The 25590-nt window shown below is 42.9% G+C and overlaps 1 protein-coding gene across 1 annotated transcript; it reads right to left on the reverse strand.

Moving 5' to 3' along the window:
* Positions 1-1345: 1345 nt before the first annotated feature.
* On the reverse strand, positions 1346-25306 carry TNNT3 (troponin T3, fast skeletal type). Its single transcript, XM_068400056.1, has 18 exons — positions 25292-25306; positions 24414-24420; positions 23492-23509; positions 22418-22429; positions 21831-21845; positions 19494-19508; positions 16854-16865; positions 15779-15790; positions 15375-15395; positions 11187-11205; positions 10337-10382; positions 9380-9496; positions 8963-9040; positions 8593-8706; positions 8280-8389; positions 7314-7404; positions 6584-6624; positions 1346-1751 (listed from the first exon to the last, which is right to left on the reverse strand). The coding sequence occupies exons 1-18, from the start codon at positions 25304-25306 to the stop codon at positions 1703-1705; spliced, it is 792 nt and encodes a 263-aa protein (XP_068256157.1). The 3' UTR covers positions 1346-1702.
* Positions 25307-25590: the final 284 nt, after the last annotated feature.

The following is a 25590-nucleotide window of genomic DNA, read 5'->3' on the forward strand; positions in this document are numbered from 1 at the left end:
TGGGGGGACACAGCGAGCTCTCCAGAGGAGCTGCAAGGCCAAGGGGCTGGGCGGGGGGACCGCCTGCAGAATGGCGCCTCAGTGGGAATTGCAGCCTTGTCTGCCTTTCACGTGGTCTTTTTCCTCATGGTTACAGGAGGGAGGTGATTCTCCTCCTCTTCTCTGCTCCGGTGAGACCCCAGTAGGGGTGCTGCATCCAGCACAAGACATGGGCCGTTTGGGTCCAGAGGAGGGCCACAAAAATGGTGGGAGGGCTGGGACACCTGCCCTGTGAGGACAAGCAGAGAGAGTTGGGGTTGTTCAGCCTGGAGAAGACTCCAGGGAGACCTTACTGCAGCCTTTCAATATACAAAGGGGGCTTATAAGAAAGAGAGAGACTTTTTACAAGGCCTGTTGTGACAGGGCAAGGGGCAACAGCTTTCAACTACAAGAAGGTAGGTTTAGATTGGATATAAGGAAGAAACTTTTTATAAGTGTGGTGGGACACTGGATCAGGTTGCCCAAAGAAGCTCTGGATGCCCCATCACACTGGAAACATTTAAGGTCTGGTCGGATAGAGCTTTGAGCAACCTGGTCTAGTGAAAGATGTCCCTGCCCACGGCAGGGGGGTTGGACTAGATGATCTTTGAAGGTCTCTTCCTACTTAAACCACTCTTATGAATCTGTGACGCCACGGCACGCGCTAACAGAGAGACAGAATGAGAACATAGGCACCAGAAACAGCCAGAAGTTTGGAAACGCGGGGGAGAGCCACCATCCCTGGTGGGCTTCCCTCCAACAGGGCATTTCAAGGGTTGGCAAAGACAACAGGCTCTGCAGAATAGCTCACGTCCCAAATTTAGTAACAGCCATTTGTGTTTTGACATCTACAGTGAATTAACCAAGTAATTCACACTTCAGTATTGGGCTTTAGTATTATATGTAGGTTAACTGCCTCAATAAACATTTTAGTGTAATATTTGAATGAATCATTCTCTATATTGTACTGTGACTTGCCTGCATTTAAGAAATGCTGTGTGCTGAAAACTACCACTTCTATGGATTTGTTCCTTCATTCCCAATTCTTTGATTCCCTTCATCACTCAAACTTTTAAGTCAATTTCAACTACATTTGGCATCCAGATTATGAGCTCCCCAGAACAGAGTCGGCTTCTGTTATCTGCCTGTCTGATGGCTGTAAAACAGGCCTCTGATCCTGGGTCTTTGTGGATGATACTGAGCTTCATTCCCAGGTGTAGAGATGGATCAAATAATATTAAATGAGGTTTGGACCAACTCCCAGATCTTTGCAAAACAGGATGCCATTAAATAAAGTAAATAAAGTATGAAACAGCATTCCAGAGAGTTGCCATTGGAGTAGGTACTGGTTGCGCTTTATTTACAAAATCCAGAGATTTGTACACAGCAATCTACAGGACAGCATAGGGTTGGTATCAGGAGGATAAAGGACATGCTCAGCAGGAATTGAAGATGCCAGCAAGATGTCATCTCAGTTTTACAGAGAAACTGCTTCCTTTTGACTGAGGAAGCCACCAGACCCCTCCAGGAAGAAAAAGAAGAAAAGCAGCAGCAATAGCCAACCCAGGCTGGTGTTGCGATTTTTGTTATCGTTGAAGCGTGGGAACACAAGTGATTGGTGAAGGAAGAAAGAGGAGACCAGCAGGGTTTCGGCACGCCACTAAGGGCCATCCTGCCTGGTTCTTTACTTCCAGCGCCCGCCAACCTTGCCCTTGGCTCCTGCCTTCTTGCTGCTACAATACAAAAGGAAAGAAAAACATGTCAGCATGATGAAAGCAGTGGGGCTCTGTGACCACTGTGCATTCTGACTCTCAGATTAGGATCAAGCTGCTTTCACTTCTCACATGTTGGGCACACCTGCCATTGAGCACATCCTGAGAAAAATATGGTCGATATTGTGGAAGGAGATTCCTCCTCAGGCTCTTAGTGAAAGGCCAGGATGTGTATGTCTGAAAGAGGCGGACCCTTCCAGATTCCTGCATTATCAGGACAGAAATCCAGGTGGTCTGAAAACTAAATGACAGGCCTATCCAGCCACAGACTGATGTTTCCTGAATTCAAATCTGCTGTGATCTTGATTTTAGGATTTAGAGCTGTTTCTGGAGAAAATTTCCTCATTATCAGGGAGCTCTGGTCAAATTCCCCAGATGCTCTAGTCATCTAGTAGTGGAGGCAAAAAGCTGAGCAATAATTTAAATACAACTAGAAACTGCTACATCTAGCAAAGGCAGAGTGGCTTCTGCCTTATGTCACGAGAGCAAGAGCCTCCAAAAGAGTCCAAACAACTTTTTAGGCTTCCCCTCATATCAGCATCCCTGTCTTGCTCGTGGTGTGTGTGGGAGCAGTCCAGCTACACGCCCCACACAAAGCACCTGAGGCAAGCTCTCTTCCAAGTAGTATCTTCTTGCACACAGAAGGGCAATCCTACATGCAAGCCACTTACCTTCTGAGAAACAGGCACACCTGGAGTCAGAGAGGGGCCAGGTGTGAAGTTAGTTGGGTTAGATTCTGCACTGGCTCCCGTAGGCAGCACCTTGGCTTTTGGGGCTCAGCACACCACCAAACCTTTCCATCTCACACACAGGATGATAAGGCTGCTTCTTGAACCAAAGCACATGCAAACCGGGGGCAGCTCTTGAACGTGGCAGAGCATGAGGTTGGAGGCCAAGCGCAAGGTGGTGGGGCCTTTCTATCAACAGAGGCCTTCTTCAGACCACTGGTTCCTCCAGGGAGCACAAAAAAATGTGGACGACATGTGGGGAGGTGTCTGTGGTGCTGCCCCATGGATTGGTTCAAGAGCACTAGCCATATTTACGGAAGGATGTAGCACAGTGACACGGACATACACATAGTGGATACTTTACCTTTTGACCAAGTTAGACTTGGTCTATTCAAAAAATTGACCTTTTACATGAGAGAGAACAGAGCATTTTCTGCTTATCTTAAATTCCTCTCAGTGTCCCTTTCGTCAGCCTTTCTGCAGGTTCAAAACCCAGTATAGGAACTGCGTAGCTCCTCAAATGGAGGCAGAGTCCTTTTATCTCCGTAAGCGCCTGTGATGTTTGATGTTATGCCTAACCTTTAGAGTGTACTTAAGGAGACTTAATAAAGTCTGAAGCAAAAGGATCACTTGATCCTTATATAACCATTAGCAGACATTGCTTTGGAATGATACAGTCTAGTGTGGATAGAAATTTAAGTACACAGAAATCTCACAAGCTGTGGGCTTCTCAGTGCAATATTTTCAAATGGTGTCCTGAGAGAGTATCATGTCTTTTGGGGGAACAAGCCTGTGGTAATGCTACTGCCTGTTGTGGGTGGTGTGGTGGTGCCCCTGAGAAGAGCAGCAACACCCAGACACAAACCATGGCATCCTTCTGCAGCTGCACATTCTGCTGAGGTTTATCAGCCTACAGCTCTGGCAGAAAATACTGTGGGAAGGTCAAGCTTTATGTTTGGCATCTACAGACAACTGAGCCCCCAGTGTTATATTCATCCGATAAGGCAGGATGGCCTGGAGAAGTGGGAAGGCAGTGTCTCGTCACTGCTATCATCCAAAGATGTCACCAAGGACCATCACTTCATTCCTGGCATGACTTTGCTAAGAAGACACAGAAGCACAGCGAAGATCAAATCCCACCACTGCAGAGCTCTCCTCCCTTGCTTGCCTGCAATTCCTTCTCTGTGTCTGTTAGTTTTCTACATGCCCTAGCCCCCAGGCTTTGTCTAGCCCTGGTCGCTCGTAAGTTCACTGTAAACACCTAGAATAGTTAAAGATATAAAACTCAAAAAAATCTAATGAAATGCAAGTTTTGTGGGGAAGGAAAGTGGGAGAGAGACTATGAGTGAAAAAACCTCACAACAGTAATCCCATGATGTTAGTCTTGTTACACACCATTCCTTATAATCTTAGCAACCACTTGTTTACCCTTCATAAACAAGGGTTGTATTCCCTCAAGATGCATTCAAAGCATCTCAGTCAGGTGTTTGAAAACCCCAGCAATAAGCAGATGGAAATTTTTCAGAAATGGTGTGAAGAAACATGACTTTTTCTTGTTAGCTTTTATGTTCACTTCAGTTTCCCCTTCATTTTCTCAATGTGAGGCAGGATAGGACTTGCCCTTCCATCTCTAGCCTCATTTCATTGCAGCAAGAAAATGTCGGTGTTGAGGCTGAAGTGACTACTTTGAACACTGAGAAGATATCCCCAAGCCAGGAGCTAGGAAGGGGATATAGGTACTTACTGCTTCTGAGCCTGATCGATCCGGTTCCTGAGGGTGACAATCTGCAAACAACATAATGACCAGGGTTTTTAGAGATAAAGAAACCTTGTTCCCTCACAGAGAGGGGAGTTTTACCTGCTGAAGTGCTGGAAGCAGGTGCCTATGGTAGGGATTAATACTTCCTTTGAAATAAAAGCTCACCCTTGCTTGAAAGAGAGAAATGTTGCTCCTTGGTAATAAGTCTGCAAGCCAATTTTATATGTCAAGGGAAAGAAGAGCTAGAATTTTATAACCCTTAGAAGAGTTCCTGTGTATACACATTAATCTCCTATGAATTCACATGTCAAACTGCAGGCAAGTGAACCAGAATGAACGTCACCCTGGCCAGTTGGAAAGTTCTTGCATGGCCGCATCCACCTGTATGTGTCAACCTCACCTTCTCACTCTTTCCGTACTCTACGCATTCAGAAGTGTATAAGCTCAAAGAGCTTTGGTGGACTTTTGATGGGGACGTCAAGAATGGAGGATGGATCACACATTCTGCTGGAGTACCTTTGTTGGTTGGGAGAGTAGGAGGTGAGAAGCTTGCAGCAGTCACCACCTTCCCAGCCACTTATCTAATAAGGGAAGACAACTTTTAAAGGGGCTGAAGAAGAAAATATTCAAGGAGAGCTTGAGCAACCACAGAGGAAAAGGTTGAAGCTGGGGCGCTGAACACCTTCACAAGCTCTGTTGATGACTGCAAGCCACTAGAGAGTCTGTCCTACAAGACGGAGCATCTCTTTGTTTAGCCATGGGTAAACTGCATATTACAACCTGACACATGGGAAAGCAAACACCTACCTTGCACAGGATGAGCACCTTATGGCCTGACTTAGCACGTCAGCTATAGCCCTGGACTCACTACTGAAATCCTGGACACTTCCAGCTCAGGTACTGTAAAAGCCCACAGGAACTAGGGTGTGATAGAGAGCCCTCTTTTGTCCCTTCACCTTCTCATTTGTAACCAAGTCAAGGTTCTATGTAGTTTTCCTGGGGTGGAAAATTGCACTTGCCAAGACATATGCTTTGCTTCTGCTTTTGGTGTAATTCAAAGTTCTCTGCTGGCTCTGCAGGTCCAAGAACTGATGACTGATGAACATCTGAATATTTAAAGTGGCATTTGACGTTCCCCACATGCAAAACAAGCTAAAAAAAGTCATACATTCAGGTTGGCCCAACAACCGGTATTTCCTGGCTCATGTCTTTCCATGGCAAACAGAAACAAAATAACAGACTGAAACATTAGCAGGACCAGGACAACACAAGGAAGGAAAGAGCAGCAGATCAGCTGCTTTTGTACTTACTTATGGAAGTTTTAATATCTGCAGCAGTGATTTCAACTATTTTTTGCAAACAAGTATTTTTCCCAAGTGTGGAGAAGAACCAGCTGTCTTCAGTTTGACCCAAGGACTTAAGACTTACCTTCACTGATAACCTTGTTATAGTGACTATAACACTCACTCTCCAATGAAGCACCAAAGAGCAACAGACACTAGAGCTAAAGAACAGCTCCACTCCTGTGTGTCCTAGTTCCTTCCTTTGTCTCTCCCTTTCATCCTTGCTTGTGTCTCCTTCATTGCCTTTGCTATTTTAACTTACCTTTCTCCTCACTTTTTTCCTGCTATCATCTTCCCTTTTTTCTTCCACTTTTCATCTCCCATCTCAGCTGTGCATTTTCCTTCTATTTTGCTTGTTCTTTGTACTTTCTCTCCTTGCTTTTCAGCAGCAGCCACTCATCTCTTTGTTTATGTTTCATTAACATAGCATGTACGTCTCCCCTGGCACTGCCTTAATTCCTGTTGTTCCACACCTAGTTGACCTGTTATCCTTAAGCTAGCCGCCTCCAATATTTTGGATCTGGATAAGCATGTGGCCACAAGGCGAAGAATCTTTCCAAACCCCATACTATTCTTTTCTGTGAAGTCCAAGCTATTACACATGCATCCCTAAGCTTCTGCATATATCCCAGGTGCATCAGGGTGACACCGGTAATACCAGAGGTTTGTATAGGGAATTATTTTAGAGATGGTCTGAGTGGGTTGCATACTCTGTTCTTTAGCCACATCCCTGTCGGACCCTGACTCTTTTCCTAAATTACTGCTTCATCTCTTTTCAAAGAACGGAAGGGGAGAGAAAAAGGAAGTGAAGGGAGAGACACCAGATCCAGTTTTCTCTTTTCTCTCTGCACTTGGAGCCAGGTGCCAGCTTCTGTCTGGCACCTGGCCTCTGACCATGCGGCAGGCTCATGCATTTCGTAGCCTTTGCTGCTGCTGTTACACAGGCAAGTTCATTGTACTTACAACTTGGAAAGCTCCTGCAGCCTGCAACGCAGTGTTAAAATCTAAGAGAGATTGAGATAGTTACATTGGTGTTGCTCGTTCCCTGTCAGCATGTGTCTGTGTGATTGGGAATTAAAAGGAGAGTGAGACAGGGAGAGATCCAGTAGGATTTCTCAGCCACTGAAACCTGACATAGGTGAGTGCAGCCCTGTCCTGTGACTGTGAAGGAAACACATCCACTTCCTGTTACCATATGACACTTCTAGTCAGATGCTCCTGTCTGGAGACATTTTTCCGTTACTCCAGAGAGCTCAGTCCACAGGGAATCTGGGATGGGAATAAAACTTAACAACGTTCAAGTGTGAAATCAAAGATGGGTTTAAAAATATTACTTTGCAATGGAGATGAGTGAATTGAGTTACTGATTTTTCAGGCCACAGTCACCTATAGATAAACAAGAATGAACAAGATGTGTTTGGGCAGAGGGTGAAGAATCCATTTTCTGTTGGGATTGCCATTCCATGGGGCACTGAAAACCTGGAAAGCGGTCTGTTCTATTTCAGCCTAAAATGTGAAATCCAGTCCGAGTATGTATGTTAGGGGAATGCAGTTCCAAGTGTCTTGCTGCTTAAATATTGAAAAAGGGCATTGGAGACACAAATGATGTCACCACATGGCTTTTGCCAAAGGAGTCACAGAGATTTTTACATTTTGGACCCAGTGCCATTCGCAAAATGGCTTCTCAACTCACCTCGTATTTTTTCCTCTTGATCTGCTCTGCAAAGTCATACTTTTCAGTCTCCAGTTGGTATAACCAGTCCCACAGTTCTTTAGCCTTGTCCCTGTGTGTTTATGGGAAAGGGAAGATGAGAGAAACACATCACATCATATATTTTCTACCATTTTCCCATCACTAGTAATGAGTCTTTTCATGTTTTATTTAATGCAGTTCACACATCTTCCTGCAAGCCCTTTCCATTCTCTTAAAGCTACTCACCATTTTCAAGGTCACATTTTTCTCACCTTCTCACCTGAGAACCTTTTAGACTTGTACTGTTGCATCTGTCACACACTAAGGTATTTCCTACAGATTTGATTTTCCTCCTAACTCTTAATGAAATATAAGAGTCCAGGGAATCAGATGAGAAGGAAGGATGGCTCTGAAGGCCACCCAGATGAGCAGAGCAGCTGCCATTGTGCAATCATCTCATCTGTTTCAGGGCTGACATGAGCCAACCTCATCTTTCAATCATGTGTAAACTCCAACATGTGGAGTCCAGACTATCGTCTGATGACTGCTCTGCACCAGAGCACTCAGCTCCCAAGCCTCCAGTCTCCATGGAGACCCATACTCATACTTTAGCAGCTCAACTCACCCTTGGGAATGCTACAGATACCAATCTGTAGGTTTGTTCAATTTATCTCAGGGCTGGGTTTAAAGTTTGTACTTAGTCCTGTAAATGACTAATCCTAATTAGCAGGAGAGGCTAATGGAGCTATGCCAGGAGCATGGCTAGATGGCTACCAAACCATTTCAACAATTCCCCACATCCCCATTTCCCCTCCATTCTCCAGATCAAGGAAGGGCACAACTTAACATTGTCCCATGATGAATTTCAAGGAGGCCTCCCTCCTCTGCCTCGTTTTTTCACTAAAGAAGACTCCAGAACAGTAAGACCAGTGGATTGCATTCAGTAAGTTAGGATACACATGTTACCTCAGCTTGTCTTCATTAAGGTGGTCGATGTTCAAGGGCTTGCGCCTCTCTGCCAGGACCTTCTTCTTCGTCTCTCTAGCTGTTTGCTTCTTCCCTCTCTTCTGATCAGCCTATTTTCAGAACATCAGTTAATGTCAGACTGCAGACATTCAGGCTGTATGAAATTATTTCAGCGACAGAGCATGTAAGACAAGCTGCTAGGGATCCGGAAGAAGAAAAGGTGAGCTATTTTCTCAACATGTAATAAAGACTGTTCCCAGTCAACCCCGTGATTTAACGCTTCATATTTCTTCCAACGATCCATGCCTTTTACCTTAGCCAGATAGCTGCTGTATGTGGCACCCATGGAGGACAGAGCCTTCTTCTTCTTGAGATCGTCCTCAGCTTTTCTCTTGGCATCTTCTTCCTCTCTCCGTGCCTTTTCCTCCTGTGGAGTGTGACACACAGAAGCAAGTTACTCTAGGGTAGACTCACAGCTTCCCTAGCAGCCAGTGTCACTGCAGGGAATGTGATCAGATAAGCAGGTTGGTGAGAATTGGCAACTGCTGTTTCCTGCCCTTGCTTTAAGAGAGTGGTCAATTCTTCTCTGGACTGAGGTAGGCAGAACCTGTAGGGTTTTTTTATCTCTAGAGATCTCCTCCAATTTGATGCTGAGACAAGGAGAGAGATGCAAAGACACTTACCGCAAGCCTTGCCTGACGCTCCTTCTCCTTCTCAGCCCGGATTCTCTGTTGCTCTGCTCTTTCAGCTCTGCGCTTCTCCTGCAAGAAGCAGTGGCAGAGACTTTGGGTCATCACTGTGGCTTTATCTACCTCCAGTATTACACCCCACCACCAAGAGCTTTGTTTCGTAGAGAGTGAGCCACCTACTCCCTTGCCAGAGCATGCAGAAGGGTCTCGTGCAATTCCCAGATGTAAAACAATAGGCTGAGAGAGGGGACAGATGTGGGAAGAAGCCATTTAGTGGTGACTTGAGCAGTCACTTCTGTACATGGCAATACAGCTTTCTGCCAAACTCTCACAGTGGACCAATGGATTCAACTTCTCATCTGCAGAGAATCTATCAATCTAGTACAGGGAAATGGCAGTACAAGGACTCACAATCCTCTCCTTGAGGGCAACCAGCTCTTCCTCTTCCTTTCTCCTGGCTTCAAAGTGGCTGTCAATCAAGGCCTGCAGTTCAATCAGGTCTTTGTTCTGCCTTTTCTTTTGGATGTCCTAGAAGAGCAGGAAAATACATTAAGCCAGCCCATATTCCTCTAGGAACATGCCCTTGACATTCCCAGCACCGTGCTTACACAGAGAAACAAAAGCAGAAAGTGTCTGCAGATATCCATGGAAATCCACAGGATTAGCTTAAATGGCTGTTGATGCAGGTCAGAGACAGTCAGAGACTCATCCACAGGACAGTCAGGAGCCCAGAAGGGAACAGAATCCACGTCTCCCATTCCTCTACACCATATTTTATCCCTGACTTTGCTTAGCTGCCTCCTCTTTGCATGTACTTAGCTGCCTCCCTTTCACTTTGGGATATGAATCTTACCTAGAAAATATTCCTGCATTTTTGGGCAAAATAGATATTTCTGTGGAGATTTTTAACACCAGAGTTTCTTCATTTTTCTGTCAACTTTCTGGGAAGGTATTTGGATCTCTGTTTTTTATTAAAATTCTGTTGTCATTTTAGGTAGTGTTTCTCAGCAACAAATGAATATAGGCCTGCTTTATTTCAACCTGCAACTTTCAGACCATTTACAACAATGGGACAGGGGATCTGAGAGCTCCTAAAACACTTACTTTCTCCTTTCTTCATATATTGGCTTCAAAGATTCAAGGAGAAAAAAAAAGAAATACAGGAATTAACATTTTAGCTTAGTCACATTGGCAACAAATGTATCCAGAGAGTAGGCTTTCACTGAAAAGAGGTGTCAAAGCATCCATCCTTTTGTCCTTGACTTTATCCTCAGCAGTATGCAATGCAGGAGGATTTATGTGGGTTTGCACACATATGTATGGCTCAGGCACAGACAGACAAACACAGTCAGTCTCAGGAATACTTACATCAAAATCTACTTTCTCACCCTCTGGTATTTTAGGAGCAGTTAGTCTGCGGAGAGTCAAAAACAACAACAACAAAAAAAAAAGGCTTTTCATCTTAAAGAGCAGGCAGCTTTTTAAATAGCATGTCCTGCCCTGCCCTGGCCTCAGGAATGATGCTGACAAGGAGAAATGTTGATGGAGATACAGAGGGGTGGAACAGCAAGTCAGTGGAAAACTACTCCAGAATAGCACTGAGGACCATTGTCCTTCATGGAAGGTCATGCAGGGCAGGGAGTTACCCCTAAAAACCCTTTTCATTCCCAAATCCTATGGTCATTCCCTACCACACAGAAAGATGTTGGCCCACGAGGCTGTCAGCGCAGTGCTGCACACTCCTTTCTGGGCAGCTGGTGGAGCGGGAAGGGAAGGTGCTGGGGCCCAGAGCCAGAAGATCCATAGGAAACCTCATCTATGCCCAAGTCAGCCCAGCCCTACGTTTGCCACATTTGCCATCCTTCCTACTGTCAGCGATCCTGAATGAATGCGTAGTTTCCCATCCACGGCCTCTCACAAAGGATTTAGTGTTGAGCCACCTATATCTTGGGGTACTGTGAGACGACTGTATCTTCAACAGTTCATGAGCCCTCTGACTCTATCAGGAACTGATCTGAAGACCCTGGCCAGTAACTGCTGCTAAGGCATCATCTGGCAGAAGCAGACAGCCTGAAAAGGCATGCAGGAACACCTGGATGTTGCAAGAGGGAGGGTTGGATAAAGGCTTCTAGTGGCCATCTGCCTGACAATCTAAGGGCTTGTGTTAGATCAGAAAAATGATCCCAGGATTTTGAAACTCCCTGCCCCGCATACTTACTTTATTCTGGGCTTCTCCTCTGTATTTGGAAACATGGAGCAAAACAGGAAGGGGAAAAAGAGGGAGAACAATTAGAACAACAGAGATCATGCCAGTAATCTGCTGCTAAAGTAAAAGGAGGGAAGGGAAATTTAATCTTAGGGGAAACATCCCAGAGAAACTGGTTACATTTCAAGCACTTCCAAAAGAAATACACACACCTCACACACCCCTTTTGCTAGGAGTGGATCTGTTTTTACCCTTGAAACAGAATTGGGAGAAAAGAATCAAGAGATTATAAAGTCCCAAACGTAGCATGTGGAAGGCAATGGTTTCATGTAAATGCTAAACTGCTTTTCTCAAGCCATCCTGACCAAAGCTCTAAGGAGGACAGCTGGGCTGGAGGGTAGAAGAAAGTGTTGTCTTTTTCAGTCAACACTTCTTTCACTAAAGTTAACCTGAATTCACAGTCGTGTCAATGATAACTAGGCTTCGCCAGTTTTGCTCAAGTGCCTCGCATGGACCCCAGGAGGAAAAAGCTTCATGGCACATTTTCTCCAGGTTCATTGACTCCCAAGGTACCTTAGAGCACCTTGGTGTCATGGGGAAGATGCTTATTCTTGTGCACTGTGTGGTGCTCCTCAAACCCAGCTTGGAAAGGCCATCCTCTCTTAGCAAGCATCCTCTCCTGCTGAAGTACATGCAAAATTCCCATGGGTGTTAATGGGAATGAACTTTGCATCTCCAGGAGAGGTATACTGCCCTGATAGGCAGGCTAAACCATCACAGAGACTGTCAACTTGGGCCCTCTGGCAGTCAGAAGTGTTCCCCTACAAGTGACCTTTCCCTAGCTCTCAGAAATGTGCTGTCTTATGAGTTACTTACTTAACATTTGTGCTTGTGATCAATTCCCCTCCCTGCTCTGCTTTTTCAACTTTAGTTATTAAGTCCAGTGTAATGCCAGTAAGTTCAGCACTGTTATTCTCACAAACAGAAGTAAATTAAACCTATGTGTTTCTTCTGGCCCAGTCTCACAGGGACCCAGGTTGACTTTCATAACCACATGCTACGTTTGAACTTTCAGGGATGCTGCTGGATACTGCAGTACAAGACTCTCCCTGTGTTGGTTCGGTGGGAGGAACTGAGGTAGAAAGCTCATAGCCAATTGACTCTGGTAAAAACAACCAGCTTTGTAAAAGTAAAAGTAAAACCAGCCTCCTTCAGGAGTGGGTGCACGAGCCCTGCTATCCATATCATGATAGAGAAAGCTATTATATTGTATTTTTTCAAATGCTTATTTGCATCCAGCTGTTTTGGGACTGATGGAGGAAATTGGGAACAGCAAATGGAACAGAGTAGGATAAGATGATAAAATGAAACATTACAAGAGGAAAAAGTAGCAAAAACTGGTACTGGAAAATATTTAGTGAAGACACCAGTTGCAAGGATGTTGGATAATAAAAAAATTGAGAAAGTGGCTCAAAATGGGTTATTGAGATAATTAAGAGAAAAGACGTGAGAGATCAGAAACCAACCTTTCATTTCTCTGACACTTTCCCATACCAATTTCAGTAGCGAAATTTTGGGGGATAGGCTTTTCTCATTTACTGCAAGAACACTGCCTACCTAAACATATCTCAGTTGAGGCCTCGAGATGCTAGAGCAATGCTAATAAAATAAACAGCATGTAATTAGAAAAGTGTGTTAGAGCATTTGTATAAAGGAAGCCACAGATCGCTCCTGAAGAAAAATACCATTAGCCAACAGCGTATTTCTATATTTCTCCAGCTATTTTTTTCAGTTGTTTTGCTTTTCAAATAGCCAGTGAGCTTCTTAACACATTAGTTCATTGATTTTTTTTTTATCTGGAGAGAGGAAAAGTAATCACAGTTAACCAGTCTATCAATCAGGGATGTTATTCACACAGGATTCCCTTCCCTCGTGACATTTTCAGAAACATTCCTGTTTAGGCTAAAGCTGCCAGTTAATAACATTTTAGAGAGGGGGGGAAAAAAAGTAGACAGGAAATGACTGGTTTTGTTTGTTGACCTTGGTTGCCAGGATTGACACCTGTCTGTCAATGATGGTGTGAATTTGGTTTCAGCTGCCACCAAATCAGCACGTTAAACTTAATTAAAACAACAAACAATTGTAAAAATAAAAAGAAAAAATAAGGTTAGTTGTTCTTGAAATAAGAAATTGTAGTTAGAATATTTAAAGGTACCTCCAGAAAACCAGAAAAGGGGATAACAAAGAAATAGGAGCCTTTATTAAAAAACAAACAGTAATAAATCTGTCTTTTGCAGTGCATGACCCAGCATGGTCCATACTGTATGCACCAAAAGCAGTACTGTATGCACCAATCACAGGGATGTGATTTATTTTGAAATGCCCCTTCTTTCAAGACACCAAGTCAAGGAACTGGGCCAAAATTTGTTGACAAGCAGGAACTGTCACAGCAAATTCCTGTTCCTGTGGTGGATTTTGACTGACATTCTGGTCATTCTGCCCATGTATAGGGCTGTGACAAAATCCCCACATACAACCCTGCCAAAAGAAGGCAAGAGCCACTGGAAATCCAAGTTCACTGCCCTGGTGATTAGAGAGTCTCTGAGTTTCTGGTTTCCAAAAGGGTTAGTGCAGGAAGAGTACACACCACCATAAGTACAATCTCTCTTTCTCCTGCCCAATCTATGAGATATTCACACAGTGCTCCCCTTTTCTCTGAATCCATCTGAACTGCCTTTACTTCATTCAGAAATTCCTAAACATCTTCCCTTAATCCCACTTCTGAGAAGCAACATCTCTAACTCACAGTGTGTCCTTGGGAAAAAAAAATCAATATGCTATTAAAAATAAAAGAAAAGGGAGCGAAAAAGGGAAAAGAGAAAGGGGCTCAGAAAAGGTCCTCAGGGTATTTACCTAAATAATGAAAAATGCCTGAAAAGCGAGCAAGAAAATTAAAACAAACAGACAAAAAAAAAAAAAATCTACGAAAACAAAACAAAACAAGAAACACAGAAAATGCAGGGTGGTCTCAAGTGGCATTGGGCTTTGTCTTTGGAAACAGCTGGCCAGGTGTTCTAGGGGTTGAGGCAGTCAGAACATAACTGAGCTACTTCAAAGGCTAGCAAAAAATCCATGAGAGTTTTTCTATACATTTAAACTGGTTTTGAATTTGGCCCAGGGCCCTTAAGTTATCTTGCCCTCGTACAATAGCAAAACTGACCCTGCATACATTTAGATTTGGTCCTTTTACATGAGTCTTGTCCCCACCCATCTGCTCAAGCGCCCACTGAACCAAGTATTATGAACACACTATCTTAAGCCCATGGCCTGCCCCACCAGTATGAATAAATTTATTTGCATGCTTGATGTTTAGCAAAATTTTAAGTGCTGGGCTGGATCAGTAGCTTAAATATATGCAGATTCAGGCCTGGAGACCATGACTTTCTAAAGGTTTGGGGCGAGGAAGGCAACTCTATGCAGGGCTCAGCTCCATTTTCAAGCATGCCAACCAGGATTTAGGAGACACTTTCTGGGTTTGGGGGGATAGAGAACATTTGCTGATGAGAGGTATGACATAACAGGTTCTAGCTAAAAGACAAGTCCAGAGCAAGCTTCTAGAGCTTGGTTTTCACCATCTACTATCCTAATGAGGATGTACAAGCTTTTTAATGCAACAGTGACACCCCAAGGGTGACTGGATATGCACAATAGGCAATTCTTTGTGGCAGAGATGTTTCGGCCCAGTTCCTGAGTTTAAAATTAAGCGAGGAACAAAAACAAATACAGAAAAAAAAGTGAGATGTTAGAAAGATGATTTTGTTGTCCTGCAACAACAATGAGCTACCATCATAGTATCCGCCTTCTTCATCAGCTGTGGGTTGAAGGATAAAAGCAAAAGAGAAGAAGCACAATAGTAAATCCACAATCAGCGCTGTTCTCCTAAAAGAAACTGTCACCACTCTCTCCCTGCTATGCTGGGAACCTCGGACTCTCCGGAGATCAAACAAGAAGAAAAATCACCTTTTTGGTGATTTGAGTTGGCAAACATACAGCCCTTTTCTCCATGTTTATCCAAAGCCATCCAGAGAGACCATTTCCCCCCCGTGCTCTCTTTGCTCCTGAACAAGGTCAGTGTTTTTAACACTGTTTCCCCAGCACTGAAAGAGAAAAAGGATAAGAGTCTGTAGGTGCATCACATACCTTCTTCATGGGCTTCCTCTGCTGGTGTCGTGGTACAAGCAGTGATGGAAAGACAGGAAATAGGAAAAAAAAAAAAAACAGAACATATATTTAAAGCTCTTGGAAGCCTGAGAAAGAGACCACAGAATGTATGAAGGGGGGAAAAAATAAAAGAATTAGTGAATTAAGGCAAGGAGAAAAGGTGCCTGGAGAGGCTGTCAGGAGTTAACGATGCTGTAAGGTTAAAGTAGTAGTAAGCATTGAGATTAAAGGAGAAAAGGGCTGCAAGTGATCATTGTGGTTAATATTTGTTTCTCTTGTTTTGTTCTCTTCTACCAACTCAAGACTCCTGTTCTTGGCTCTCTCTCACACACACACTCTTGTGTTGCAACTAGGTGGAGTAAATCAGAAGTCATGTCACATACCTGGCTCATGAACTTCAGGTGTGAAGTGTCATGGAACAAGGTGCGGTGGAAAATAAGAGAATGAGAACGAGAAACCTGTTATTTCACACACCAAAAGAGCTTTTGAGCCAAAGGGGAAGAGGGGCAGAGAGGAAAAGGGGAGAGGGGGACGAAGTTAAGAAGTAAACCTGAGATAAAGTAAATTAATTACATTTGAAATAGCATATAAACAGAAGTCACAGGACAGGAAAGGAATTCAGTCAGGTGAAACAGGCAGATGGACGATAATAGTGCAGTGCTTAAAAAAAACTTCTGAGTGTTATATGACATAAAGCACAACCTGACATCACAGTGTACTGAAGTTTACCTTGATTTGAAATATGCACATGAACATAGTCAGCACTCTCAAAGGGCTATTAGATCCATATTTTTCTACAGCAGTATTTCAGACATTTGAAATAAACACAATGTGGTTCGGAAATCTACTGAAATACCTGCTGTAACTCATCATCAATGATCAGCCAACTTCCAAAGAAGCTCGATTCTCTTCTCTAGACCTATGGTTAAGGCCATTTTCTTCCTTGAAGACAACTTGGGTATCTATATAAATCTACTGCTGTTCTTCACATCCACTTGCAATGTTGAATTACAAACGGATTACTTCATAGGAAGAAAAGGTTCATTAAAAGTCCGTGCAGGTCTACATTTCATTCTTCTGGCTTTATTGGCAAAGCAAGAATCGATCAGCAATGAGGATTTGCAGGGCAGATTTTACTTTTCAGCCATACACGCATTACTGAATATTTTGCAAAGCAGGCATAAAAATAATGCAAAATCTCACAGTATTTATATCCCCTGTGTACAATCAATGGGTCAAATTCTGCCCCGAGATTTGAAACAAAGCTTTCGCTATAGGAAGAAACATTCATTCTTCTGAGAAAAAAAATTAAACTGAAAAAACAACAACCCCTAAGGCATGCAAGTTACAAGCTATCATTAACAGATAGGTTGTTATCTCCTGTCACCTTGTATTCGCTTCCCACGCACACTGTCCCAGCAGACAGACATTGGGGAGTTTAGAAGTTAAATCACATACCTGGAGGGGGGGCTTCATTTAGTAGGAAGTGTCAAGGGAAAAACATAGGAAAGGAAGATAAAAGAATTAGAAATAAGTTATTCAGGAGGGGATCACCTCAAACTTTGGTAAGACGAGGTTGAAGGAATATCATTTGCAGACTAGGTTAAAGGGATAGAGTGTTAATAAGTGTAGAAAAGGAGAGTAATTATAGTGGGGTATGAAGTAGAAAGGGAAGGGATGCCATAGAAATGAAAGATAAAAGGAATTTGAATGTTGATGAATTGCAACAATTTAAATCATGCAAATATATAAACAGTGCGCAATTGTAGTAACACTGGTGATCCTTGAATTTGAAAGAAGACATACCCAAGAAAAGAGTTTTACAAGTGTGCAGTGTAACCTGTGTTTCAGCTATACACATGGCCTGTTAGCTGTTGGAGCAGGTGTGGGGATACGAGAGTTACCGCAAGGAAGTAAGGCTTTAAGTGTATCTCGTCATTTGCATCTGAAGCTCCACCATCTAAGACCCTCCACTGGCAAATGTGAGGCTTAGCTCTGCAGAACCGGAAATATTTAGGTCTACACAGGGCTTGTCTCTGCTGCAGAGGAGTAGAAACTGCTCGAGACTGCGTGCTGGGATCCTGCTGCAGGCGATACCTGCGAGCAGAAGCAGCTTGTGTTTCTGCACCTTGGGTACCTGCTCTCTGCCCTGGCTGTGGTATAGTCACAGCCCTGTATATAGTCACAGCCCATAGTTCATGAAAACTAAGAAAAGTTTTCAGGAGCACTAAAATGTTTCTTCTAAGCTTCTTAGAAGGTGACTCTTCAATTACAAACAACAATTATACTTGTTTCCTATAGGGAAAATAAGTTTTAGGGAATCGTAAGAATGGATTGATTCTTCATGACTCTGGTTTTCTTCAACATCTTCAAATTCCTATGTACAGGAATGCTTCAGATTAATACATAGGAATTTAGATGTCACGCACATGCGCTTGGTTAGGTGGAAAGTGTCAGTGAAGAAAAATAAAGGAATTAGAGCAAGAATCACACAACAGCAACAACCCTGAACTTGTGCAGGCCAAGGCTGTGACTTAGAAGATGCATTAGACAAAGACAACATTAATAACAGATAAACTAAGTAATCATACGGTAATATGAAAAGCTGGGACAGTCTCCCTCTGACATAAGTTTACTTTTAAGCTTGTTATATTTACATCTTCTTTATAAACTTTCCTTTTTATTATGCTTTATGTTACAGAAGGAAAAGAAAACAAGGGGACACTGTAGGTATGGCTTTATTGTTAAGCAGATTACATTAGTACCTGGTGTTTTGCACAAATTTTAAGCTCATATGTATGTCAAAGCTTGAGACCAACACTCAAGTAGTGATTAGCAATTCAATAAATAACAGGGGAAAGAGGTACAGAGGTAAGCAAAGCAGCTGGGATGGTAGCAATGACCTTTAACTTGTGCAAACCAAGGTCAAAAAAACCTTAGAAGCAGATAACAGACAAGAATGACTATGGTTAAAAGGAGAAGAGAAGGACGTGAAACGAGAAGTGGCGAAAACCGGAGGGAAATGAGAAGCAGTGCACAGATGAATGTTGAAGTGTTAAGTCATGCAAAAATCAACCAGAGCTTCAACCCTGGCAAAAGTACTGATCTCATCTAAACTAAGAGGCTGGTCTCCCTCTGTGGACAGCAGAGTGAAATAGCTGGGATGGGCGGCTGCTGAGATGTGACTGCTTTAATAAAGCTACTCCAAATGGCACAGAATAATTTTCACAGACAGTTTTAGAGGACGCTGCAAGTTCAGTTTCTGCTTTTCCAGATAATAAACATTATAACATTCCCATACGCAGTGTAAGGATGGCTCTGAGTCCAGTCAGTGGCTATTATAACAGGTTATACATTGAGATATTTGTTTACAAAAAATGTTATTATATTTTTCATGCAACAGTTAGCTCTTATAGTCATTATTACGCATCACAGAGCAGAGGAAATTATTACTGGTGGAAGGTATAAGGAAGCTGCAAGTTACAATTTGTCATTAATATTTGATTTTTATCTCTTTTCTTCCACCATCTTTGAATTCCTGAGTATAATATTAGAGTTACCTGTATAATTTTCCAACAGAAACCATCATTTCAATTAAATTTCAATATTTCAAAACTCATGTAGATTTAGCTAAGATTTTGGTTAAAAAAATAGAAACATTTTCACAACCATAAAAGGTTGCATAGATATTAACATCTCTAGAACAAAACCTTTTCATTTTTTGCCTTATGACAAGCTCTCATTCCAGATTTGTTCTTGCATTACACTGTATATACCCCACATTATCCATGAAGTCAATGCTTCAGAAACATCTCAAATAGAATTTTCATTTCAAAATTTGGAAATCTTCCATAGAGGAAAGAGGGAAGAAAAATAAAATGTTGGACAAAATGTTTTGTTTCAACTGAATAAAAAAATTAATTTTCAATAGCTGCCAAACAAGGCATTCCTCCATTGTTTTTTTTTTTGTTTGTTTGAAAAGTTTCCATTTTGTTCCAAATCAGAACACTGCCCAATTGTGAAATTGCCAAGTGCAATTGAATTTCCAGCACACAATAACCCTTCAGATTGACGCAGAGGAATTCAGAAGTCACATACCTGGTTCATGGACTTCTTTAAGAGGGAGGTAGCAGGGAAGGAGATGCAAAGAAAGATAAGAGAATTAGAGCAAGAAACAGAGGATGATTAAAAAAACCTTACAATTTTTTTAACCAGGGTGGAGGGGTTAAATGGATAAAAATAATTAATAAGATTAAAAGAGAAATAGAGGGCACATATGGATGTCAATTAGAAAATCAAGGATAGGAAGGACATGGGTGTTGGGAGATAAAAGCTGCAGATGACTAACGTATATATTTGTAATGTTATAAATCAAGTGCCATTGGTAGCCTTTGGCTGACAACAATTTTTACTTGTATTTAAATCAGGTCCATAAGTTTGAATGTGCAAAAAGGATGTAGACAACCTGTTCTTATTCATGTGCATAGAAATCCCAGCCTCTGTGGAAATCAGTGGGCTCGGAGGAGCTGGCATTGATTTCCTTAGTGCCCAGGATTTCACCACTGGTGTGTAGGGCTGCACACCAAGGTGGGAAGGTAAGTACGAGCATGTTACTGCTCTCCGACCCGCAGGATGAAGTATCCGATGAAAGCCTAGCTGGACATGCAGAGCGGGGGGCAGAAGGGCAGTTGAAAGGTAAATGAGTTTGGACTGGCAGGCTGATGCTTTAATAAGCATGACCTACTATTTAATCACACAGATTGTCTTACCAGATCTGGACTTTAATTCACATTATAAAATCAAGCAGAAGTGCAACCCTGCTACCCCCATTATTGCATAATGGACATAACCCAGAGAAATGCCAATGTTATGGAAAAAGCACACTACGTCTTTTCTCTGAATTGGCATTTTTTGCAAATATGCTGCAACCAAAACGATGCCACTGAGTCCAATCTTTAGCCCAACAGAAAACTAGGTATGACGCAGTGTCACTTTTTGCTCATGACTTCAGATGCAAGTCTCTCTGCATCAGTGTACATCACTGCAAAAGCGAGTTTTGCCTCTTCGCAGTGGCGGGGGGGCAGGAGGAAGAGGTGCGCGTGACCGAGGGACGTAGCATTGCCATAGGGCATGGCTGTCCCACCTCCAGCCCTGTTGCATGGCGTAGAGGAAATGCTTTTGGGAACACCATCCCCATACCAACTGGTATCCGTACGGATAGCCTGGTTAGAGACATCAGAGCGCTGGGGAATATATAAGCAATGCAAAGCTTGTGCTTTGGGCGGTGCTTTCAAAACAGCGGTTAGTACTTATTACTCATCGTGCCGCTTATCCTACGAGTGTGAAGCAGCCATCAGCGAGCGTGCAGAGGATAGTTTTGCATCCTCTCCTCTTCAACCACCTCCAGAATTCCTGCACGCGTTACTGCTTCGGATAGAAACAGAGGAATTCGCAGGTCGTGGCACATACCTTCCTCATGAGCTTTAGCAGGTGGGAAGAGTCACGGAGCAAAATGCAAAGGAAGACAAGAGCATTAGAAACATCAGAACAACCTTTCACTTGTATAAAGTGGAGGGGGAGGGAAAGCCTGAGAGTATATTGCAAGGAAATAAAATGAATATGGATACGAAAAGCACTACTGGAAGTGAGGGCACAAATGGTCTGAGATATTAAAAACATGAAGCTTATTTAAGTGGCCATATCAGATTATATTTGTTTTACACGCACATTCCTGCAGTCTTGCATAAAGCCCGGAGCAACATGCCATTTCGCAACCCTGATGCTCACCCAAGTAGATTTACAACCTGAGGCCAGCAGGTTTTTGTGGCACGTGGCTGCACGTGCTACCATGAGACAATGGCCTAGAAACTCCATTGCATGAAGAAGAAAACCATCTTTAACCATTTGCAAAGCTAAAGCATCAAAATTATCACCAGTTGCTTTATACAACAGGGTTTAAGATGAAAAAAAGAGCATGTCGAAAGGCTATCAATAGAACGTCAGCCCAGTAAAGGAGGGCAAATCCTCTCCGCAGCTGCAGCGTCGGCAGCTGCTGTAGCAGCAGACCGATCATGGGCACTTCTGCACATCGTCCAGAGGCCCAGCCCACCCCGAACAGTCCAAAATAAGCCTCCCAGGGAGACCCAACCAGTCTCAGAGCAAAGGCTTTTCAATCTTCGTCCTTTTAAGAGGTTTACATTTCCCAGCAGTTTTCATACTTTTTTTTCGTGCAACAATTACCACGTAGCATCACCAGTGCATTCAGTGACAAGACAGAACATGAAGGAAGAGAGCACAAAAAACAACATGGTGGCAAGATTTATTCTATATTAATATGCCTATTTTTAACTCCTGTTTCCTTTTACCATCTTATGGCTTACTGGCTAAACCAGAGCTTACTCTGAAAGGTGGGAATTCAGGAGTCATGTCACATACCTTCCTCATGAGCTTCTTTAGGTGGGAAGAGCCACAGGACAGGATGCAAAGGAACATTAGGAGAAACACATTATTACACTGACTGATATTACATAGGATGAAAACTCTATTAAGCCAGAGGGAGAAGTTTTATCCCAGTAAAGGATGCATTAATGGCCAGGAAGGGAAGGAATCTGAGGCATGTGTAGTTGGGAAACAACTGCACCATGTAAAAGGAACAGGGAAAAACACATTGGAGAGGGGAAAATCTAACAGTAAGCTCAAATAACACATGCTGAAATTTCCCTCTAATTCCAGTTTTAGAGGAACAACCTCCTGCCATTGCCTGGATGGGCTTTATGGCGAGCTCTGCACATGGTAGGAGAGGCTGGGTTACCACTGAGCCGACGCCTGCCGGACCTTGCACCGAGACTGTTCTCATGTGTTACCCTGTGGCAGAGCCCATCATGGAGGAGGGGTGGGAAGCAAAGACAACAGAAGCGATAAGGCAAATTAACTGGGTCCTGCTCCTCTCTCAGCCCCTTTGAATCCCCACCACCACCAAGGAGATGGTGGGAAGCAGTTCAGAAGGCGATGATGGCACATACCTGCTTCGTGAGCTTTGTCAGGTGGAACATGGTAGGGAGCAAGAGCAACGAGATGGAAAATGAGAACAGTTAGATTAAAAGGTGTGTGAATGCAACAATGGGGTCTAAAAAAACACACAGGGTATGAAATAGAGAAACAGGGAAGGAGATGAAATGGAGACAGGCAACCAAAGCACGCACAGGTATAAGAAATGTAAAACCTTCAGGACCTGGGTGCTGTAAAAAACCTAGAAACCACTCAGAGAGGGTCTCCCACAGTGTTATAAACAGGTTTACCCTTGTTTCAAATGTGTCTGTAGCACAAAGCTTTGCAAACGCAGAACCAACACACCCTTTGGCTCCTCCTACCCAGAGCACCACATCCCAAACCTCTCAAGTGCAAAGGGTGGGTTTCTGTTCTATCCCCTCTTCTGCCCTGCCTGTCCCACTTTGCAAATGCCGCGTGCAATGCAGGGAGCCCACTGAGGTTACTTGCCAGCGTCTACATAGATATAATTAATAAGATCTGCGTTCTGCAGTATTATTATTCATATTATATATAATGTTATATATTATAGTCTATAAACTTATAATATATACAATATACTATATATAATATTACATATTGTAGAATATGCACTATGTAACACATAGCTACACACATACCTTACCACAGATGGATTTTGATTTCAAAATCCATCCGATCATTATCTGCCAAGCTACGTAGGAGAAACCAGTTGATATCTGATAGAAACCTTTATAGCCAGACCCCAGTTACTCCACTGCAGGGGTTACAAATGCCCGGGGCTAAAAATCAGCCTCGGAGCTTGCTGTGGCTTGGATGAGAGGATGGTATCTGCATTTCCCCTGCTGCTCCCTCCCCAAAACCAGAGCGGAGGTGTCCCCACAGATACACAAGGATATGGGGCACCCCCAGTGCAACATTTGCAAGGGACAAGAAATTCCTGCAGATCGTCTGTCCCAGTATCTTTCTCTTGCCTCTTGTTTTCTTCTACCACCTTGTAAAATCGAGGTGCGCATCGGCACAGAGCCCTGCTGCAGGAAAGAGCGGGGCTGAGAAGCTGTTTCACGTACCTTCTTCCTGAACCTCTTCTGCAGGTGGGAAAACGGCAGCAAAGGGAATGAGAGGAGAAAATTAAAACAAGAAATATTTTAATTTGAACATTCTTGAGGTTTGCCAAGCTCGCAGACCATTATGGGTAAGAATACACAATGATGGAATTACAGGGTGAGAGAGAATTAAAAATAACATTTTTATGGACATATTATGGGGTTATAAATGTTACTGAAATATGGGAATGTGACCACAAATGAAAACCACATTAAAAAAGGCATGCAATATTTTATTCTTTATTAGAGCTGGCTGAAATTTCCTAAAACTGGCTTTTGGTGAATTTTTAACCAAAAATAAAATTGCTGCATTTCTTTTGTTTTAAACCTTTTCCTCAAATGGTGAAAAATTTTCACCAACTTTATCAGTTTTTGAAATTTCAAATAAATTCATTCTTGAATTTCAACAGATGGGTATTAACTTTGCAGGGTGTCCCCTTCCCTTTTAAAAAAACCTGAACTTTGAGAGAGAAAGGAAGCACTTGACACTGTTGTGACAAAAAAAAAAAGGCAAACAGTTCAGTAAAAATGGTAGGCCAAAACAAAAATATATATATTTGTTTCCATATACATGTATGCACATACATATACACACTCTTATATGTATATATATAAAAATTATATTTGTGTGTGTATATTATATATATTACATTGTTTTATATAAATGTGTATATATAAAAATGTTTTTGTTTGGTTTTTTTTAACAAAAAAACAGGCCTTATTTCCTACCAGCTCAATAAGTGACATCAATGTCCATCATTGCATTGATGTCTGTGGCTCAGGACCGAGTCCCAGACACTGTGTGTGAACCATTTGCTTTGGATTCCTTCACACACATTCTTCCTCTGCATTGAGAGAGAAAGAAAGCAGAAGCCATGTCACATACCTTCTTCCTGAGCTTCAGGTGGCAAGTGTCATGGAACAAGAAGCAACAGCAAGCAGGAAAATGAAAACAGAAAACTGTTAGAAACCGGTATTGGGGTGAGATCAGGCCTGGAGAAAAAAGTGGTTAGAAAGTGATGGAGAAAAGTTATATGGAAAGGAAATAGATGACTTTGGAAGACAACACAAAGGTCAAGCAAAAGTGGAGAGCAAGGAGAAGATACACCTCAGAGGAGACAGTCATGCAGATTAAAAAAAATAGGAAGTCACCTGCCTATTGATTTCATATTAATCATTAAATTCTTGAAATCCAAAAGGAGACAGTTAGGAAAGGAAGGAGAAAGGCAAGAAGAAATGCTTCTCCTTTTAGGAAGGCTTGTCTGTAGGAGCAACACCCTTTGCTTACTCTTTGGACATTTGACAAGGCATGAAGGATGGAGCATGAATACCACCTTCACCTCCCTGGTTCTGCCCCTCCAGGCAGGACTAAAGACACCATGATGACTGAAGGCACCTCTACAACCCATTTGACATCTCTATTTTCTTTTTGAGCCCTTCATCCCCTCAGAAGCAATGTACCTTACAGCAGGAACTACTCTGAGCATGGCCACAGTCGCACCTCTGTTCCCACCACCACTGATGGGAATTAGCCAGTTGCAGCAATTTGGGGGAATCTGTGGCAAAAAAAAAAACCTTCTGTGTATAAAATCCCCAAGATGGACATTTCTTCACAGGAGCAAGTCTCTGTCTCAGAGCTGGTCTCATACCCTCCATGTGCAAATATTCCACCTCCCAGTAAGGGGTTTACCTCTTGACCCCTTAGAAGATGTCTTGGACACTTAAGGGCAGATCCTGGGAGAAAGCCCAGAGTTTGGCCCTCACCTCTGTCCCAGACATCTTGGGAAAATGGAGGGTGACAACCAGCAGCTACGCTTGCCTGAACTGAAGCCAATGTGTCAAAAGTGTCCAGCAAAGAAAGACACCGATACATCTTCAAAATCCTCCTCTTCCTGCTGCCTACAAAAGATGAAACAACTCAGGTGAGAAGGGCTTTTCATGCTCCATCTTTCCAGAAATGCGCTCTGTCTCTTGCAGCTTGTCAAATCACCTTTTGCCAGCTAAAAGCATGTTAAAAAACTTTATCTTTGCCAGTCAGTTCTCTGCCTCACCTTTTCCATCCT

The sequence above is a fragment of the Nyctibius grandis genome, chromosome 4 (assembly GCF_013368605.1).
Source record: "Nyctibius grandis isolate bNycGra1 chromosome 4, bNycGra1.pri, whole genome shotgun sequence".
Lineage (NCBI taxonomy): Eukaryota > Metazoa > Chordata > Aves > Nyctibiiformes > Nyctibiidae > Nyctibius > Nyctibius grandis.